The sequence below is a fragment of the Rhinolophus ferrumequinum genome, chromosome 10 (assembly GCF_004115265.2).
Source record: "Rhinolophus ferrumequinum isolate MPI-CBG mRhiFer1 chromosome 10, mRhiFer1_v1.p, whole genome shotgun sequence".
In the NCBI taxonomy this organism is placed as follows: domain Eukaryota; kingdom Metazoa; phylum Chordata; class Mammalia; order Chiroptera; family Rhinolophidae; genus Rhinolophus; species Rhinolophus ferrumequinum.
Window position 1 is genome coordinate 54,920,530 of NC_046293.1, and position 6,000 is coordinate 54,926,529.

At 31.3% G+C, this 6,000-nt stretch overlaps 1 protein-coding gene across 1 annotated transcript; it reads left to right on the forward strand.

The window, feature by feature from the left end:
• The first annotated feature begins 3,869 nt into the window (after nt 1-3,869).
• On the forward strand, nt 3,870-4,808 carry LOC117028896 (olfactory receptor 6C2-like). Its single transcript, XM_033117726.1, has one exon. The coding sequence runs from the start codon at nt 3,870-3,872 to the stop codon at nt 4,806-4,808; it is 939 nt and encodes a 312-aa protein (XP_032973617.1).
• Nucleotides 4,809-6,000: the final 1,192 nt, after the last annotated feature.

Below are 6,000 nucleotides of genomic sequence, written 5' to 3' on the forward strand. Positions count from 1 at the left end.
TTTCATGTCTGATCATTTGCTAGTCACTGTGTTTGAAATTTTCCTTAATGAAAAAAAATTGAGCTAATATGGTTTTATCTCCTTCAGAGAGAATGTTTCTTCTTTTTCTGCCAGGCCAAAGAAGAACCTTTTATCTGCCTGACACCTTTTCTTCACTTAATTTTCTTAATACCATACTCACCTGGTATTTGTCCCTCCTATCTCACTATGTGCTCTTTTTACATATTTTCTGCTGATCCCTCTTTATTTTTCTGACCTCGGCGTGTTGGATTGGCCCAAGGCTCAGTCTTTGGATCTACTCTGTTTTCTTTCTACGCTTATTCCCAAGGTGTTCTCATTCAGTCTCATGTTTTAAATTTCTTAAATGAAACAATGGGAATATAATACATAATCTGATGCCACACTTCATACCATCTCTTTCTTAAATAAAGCATAAATTACTAATAAATACTTGAAAATTGCTGCATATCATTAGCAATCAATAAAATGTGAATTAAAGTGAACAAAACAAAATCGAGAACCATATGATTTCACTGATATGTGTGATATAAAACTGAAAGCAACAAAGGGACAAGACAAACAAATAAAGAAAAAAAACTCATAGACAGAGACAATAGTTTAGTGGTTACGAGAGAAAGGAGGAGGAAAGTGGTAGATGAGGGTAAACAGTGTCAAATATATGGTGATGGAAGGAGAACTGACTCTGTGGTAAACACACAATGTGATATATAGATGATGTTTTACATAATTGTACACTTGAAACCTATGTAATTTTACTACCATTGTCACCCCAATAAATTTTAATTAAAAAAAAAAGAACAAAATATTTTTGGATCATCATTTCAGTAAAGATTTAATACACTGATAATGCATGTTGACCTTAGTGTTATTAATTCACCTTCTAGTCTCCAAGGTACTGTCCCAATTCCTAGGTGTATTAATTAGATTTTGTTTTGTTTTATTTTTCTATATTAATTATATTTTAGATTTATTAATCACTTTGAAACTGTCACCAATGACATGGTTTTTTTTAACTTAGTTGATCTTACCTATTACACTTGGCCATATAAAACATCCTCAATCATATCGATGGTCAAAATTTTAAGGGAGGCACTCTGTTTTGAAATTGTATGGTTAAATCATCAGCTTTACAAGAAGAAAAGAGAATTTCTGGCTTACCTTTGCCCGTTTACTAGTCTTTCCTTCTATCTAGTTATTAAGATTATGCATATGTACTGTAGTTCCTTTTTAAATTTAGATTGATATTGTAATTCATGATAAGTGTTAGACATAAGGATGCAAAAGTTGATACAGCTTGTGCATGCATCTCCATTGCTACCTTTAAGTGAAAGTTAAGTGAGAAAGCATAATTAGATTATATACGTGTCACTACTAATAATTCTAGTTTAATTGTGAGTTGCACTAAGGATCTGTGAGGATGAAACAAAAACTGAAGCCTCAATGACAGACTAAAGAGTAAGTATGTTCATATTTCTCAAATCAATGTTTTTCTATTCTAAAATTTAGAAAAATAATTAAAATATTTCCTAAGTGTGCATATATTATATATCAACACACATTTATATATAAACACACATATGCATGTATATGTGAGTATGCATTTTTTGTATGTAAATTAAATTTTATAATTCTTTCTCTTTACTGTGTATATATTTCCCCTTGGCATACTACTTTGCAATTTACCCAAGTTTTACACATGAATTCTTTATTATTTTTATTTATACAGGATATAGCATTTCCTGTATAAATAGACCTGTGTAAATAAATTTTTAATTTATTCACCTATATTTACTTGTATTTCATTCCACTTTTGGTTATTATGAATAAAGTTGCAATTATCAAGTCTCCCTGTGGACATACTTTTTCTCTCTTGGGTAAATTCTTTGGAATGAATTTACCATGTCATTTAATAGGTACATTTTTAATTTTATAAAAATTATAAAATTAAAACTGTATCCCATTTCATTATTTTATATTTCCACTAGCAATACATAAAAATCTCAATTACCTCAAATTTTTCCAACACTTGTTATTGTTAGTACATTTAATTTTGACTATCCTAAGAAATGGTGAGTAATATTGTTATTTTAGTTTTCATTACTTTGATGACTAATGATGTTGAGCATCTCTTCATGTGCACATTTGCCATTTATCCATCTTCCTTTGTAAAGTATATATTCAAATCTTTGACCATTTTTTATCGGGCTGTTTGTTTTTTTATTAGTAAATTGTATGTGTATATACATATATACAGACATACTACTTTGGATCTTAATCATGTTATTCATATAATATGCATTTACTAGTATTTAATATATGTAACATACAAAATACATGATCTTCGCCAGATACAAACATGTTTTATAAATACCTTCTAGCGCATGACTTTTCAGTTAACAGCATCTTTCAAAAAGCAGAGTTTTAAATTAGGTCTATGTATAATATATGTCAAGTTTATTTTTTGTTGTGGCATTTTTATCTATATGTATATCTTACTGTAGCAGCACCTTTTGTGATAAGACTATTTCCCCCCAATTTGTCTTTTGTTAGTCTATTTCAGTACACATTGTTCTATTCTAATGAGTTATATGTTTATCCTCACCTCAATATCAGTTTTATTAGATTTATTGGAGTGACATTGGTTAGTAAAATTATATAGGTTCAAAGTGTACAATTCTATAATAATTGTAGGACTATTAGACTACCTATTTCTTTTTGGGTGTGTTTTAGTAGTTTAAATTGTCTAACATATTTCTTGCTCATAGTATTCTCTTATTATCCATTTAATATTTGAGATCTGGGATGATAGCTTTAATTTCTGACATTTTCAGTATAGTTTTTTTCTCTCATTGTTTTGTTTTGTTTTGCTTGTCAGTCTTGTTATAAGTTCATCAATATTATTAATCACCAAAGAACCAATTTTGGTTTCACTAACTTTCTCTATTGTCTTTTTGTTTCCAATATTGCTGATTTCTGGTGTTATTTTTATCTTTACTTCTCTTTCATATTTTGGGTTTATTTTACTCACTCTTTTTTTTTCCCCAGTTTTTTTTATTGTCAAAGATTATATACTTGAGTTGAAATATTTCTTCTTTTCTAATATAGATATTAACATTATAAATGTGTGTGAGCTATGAATTATAATATACACTGAACATTTCACAGATCACTTAGAATCAATATTTAACCATTGGACATAGAATGTAGAACATTCATTACTATATACAACCATTTACTCTTCCTTTTCTATTGTGGTTATTATTTGTATTATGTATATAAAACTCCATCAGATAATGTTATAATTTTTGCTTTCAGCATCTATTTTATGAAAGGATTTGTGTAAAACTGGTATTTTTTCTTTATTTTTAAATGTTTGGTAGAAATCTACAATTAAGATATCCGCACTTGGAGTTCTTTTTGGGGGATGATTTAAGTACATATTTGTTACTTTAACAGGTATAGGGATATATAGGTTACGTATTTCATCTTGAATTAGCTTTGGTGAATTATATCTTTCAAAGGATATATCATTTCATTTAAATTGCCAAACCTACTTTGCAGAGTTTTCAAAATATTTTATTGTTTTAATATTTGTATAACCTGTAATTGTGTCCTATTTCTCATTCCTGATAAATTTTATCTTTTCTTTTTTTTCTAGCTCAGTCTCACAACCGTCTTATCAATGTGATTCATCCTCTCTAACATTCAGCTTTTGATTCCATTAATCTTCTCTCTTATTTTTCTGTTTTCTATTTCATTGATTTTGCTTTCTTATTTCCTTTCTTCAAATTTAGATGCTTCTTCTTTGATGTTCTACATGTATGCTGCCTAAAACATCAAAGGTAGTAATGAGAAATTACACAGCAATAACAACATTCATCCTGTTGGGACTTACAGAGGATCCACAGCTGCAGATTCTGGTTTTTATCTTTTTGTTTCTCACCTACATGCTGAGTATTACTGGAAATATGACCATTATCATTCTTACACTCACGGATTCTCATCTTAAAACACCTATGTATTTTTTCCTTCGAAATTTCTCCTTCTTAGAAATCTCATTTACTACGGTCTGTATTCCCAGATTCCTGTACAGCTTATCAACTGGAGACAATACCATTACTTATAATGCTTGTGTCAGTCAAATATTTTTTATTGGACTTTTTGGGGCCACAGAATTTTTTCTTCTGGCAGCCATGTCCTATGACCGCTATGTGGCCATCTGTAAACCCCTTCATTACACGACCATCATGAACAACAGGGTCTGTACCATCGTGGTCCTGTGCTGCTGGATCTCTGGGTTAATGATCATCATCACACCACTTGGCATGGGCCTCCGGCTGGAATTCTGTGACTCCAGTACCGTTGATCATTTTGGCTGTGATGCATCTCCCCTTTTTAAGATTTCATGCTCAGATACGTGGTTCATAGAACAAATGGTTATAATCTGTGCAGTATTGACATTCATTATTACACTGATAGGTGTCATTCTTTCATACATATATATCATCAGAACAATTCTAAGATTCCCTTCTGCTCAACAAAGAAAAAAAGCTTTCTCCACCTGTTCTTCTCACATGATTGTTGTTTCCATCACCTATGGCAGCTGCATCTTCATCTATATCAAGCCTTCAGCCAAAGAAGAGGTGGACATCAATAAAGGGGTATCTTTGCTCACTACATCTGTTGCCCCTTTATTGAACCCCTTCATTTATACCTTGAGGAACAAGCAAGTGAAACAAGCTTTCAATGACACCATCAAAAAAATTGCATTTATCTTACACAGGTAGGAGCACACTGAATTTGAACAATCCAGAGAAAATAAAAGATTTGTTTCTTAACATTTTTATGCAAGTCCTAACTACTTCAGTCAGGTTAACCTTTTCATAATCCTTTTAATTTGATTTGTGAGTGTACTTGGAACAAATCATTTCTCTCTCTCTTTAACCTCAATCAAGATTGTTTCTACCATGTAAAGAACATGAGAATTTGTTTCCAGTAAACAAAACCTTCCCTCATCTCTCATTGAGCTTTTTCTAATATTATTAAAAAAGAAGTTATATAACATGTTAAATATAGCATTTATGTTTCCCAGGAAATTTTTGGAATAACAGTTTTGCTAAACTCCTTTAACTTATGTATGTAAATATGCTAAAAGAAATATTTGAAATATAGGAAGATATACTTCATCTTTGTTTTAAGGTATTAAGACAAACTTTAAAATAAAATAACTAAATTAGAAATATAAAGTAAAATTAAAACATATTACAACCAGGATGTAGATACCAGGAAACTAGAAACAAATATGATATACAAAAGATTTAAGCAAGCAAAAATATTTAAAAGGTTTACTTCAAGAAACAGGAGAAAACTTCAGACGACAGGTGCTTGACAATAGATTCAAGCACTCCTACACGTGTGTACACACACAAACAAAAATAACACAAGATAAAAAAAATAAGAGAATTTTGGTTCCGACTCTCCCAGAGTAACTAGTTTGAGCCCATGTTTTCTGCCTAATATAATTATAAAACTGAATCAACTATATGAAGAAACTTTTGACAACAAGCAGCTCAAAACTGTGTTGCTCTGGAAAAGGGAAACTCAGTAAATGAGTCCACAATTAGCACTAGCCCAACCCACGCTATGGACTATGAGCTAGAGACTAAGCTCAACATGATTGCCTCTCTGAGTTGAGTTAGCAGAGATAAGGTCACCTTGAAGTGATTAATATTCTGAGGTCAGCACTACACGGAGCTGGGACATTGGTAGAAGAACCTCCCTATGTAGACTTGGCTGAGTGATTAACTGAACATATGTAGGGCAAGTATAGTCCAGGTTTACCAGTGAGAAGGCTGAGAATTTACTACAGATACTAGAAGCCAAGCAGCCTGTAGGCTTAGAGTTTGGGTCCAGCCAATGTGAAGAGACCTTATTAATATCTTTTAAAGCACAAGCTTCTAGCTGAACACTGGGAAAGCC

Coding starts and splice junctions, on each gene's coding strand:
- LOC117028896 (XM_033117726.1), top strand. CDS start 3,870: ATGAGAAATTACACAGCAATAACAACATTCATCCTGTTGGGACTTACA.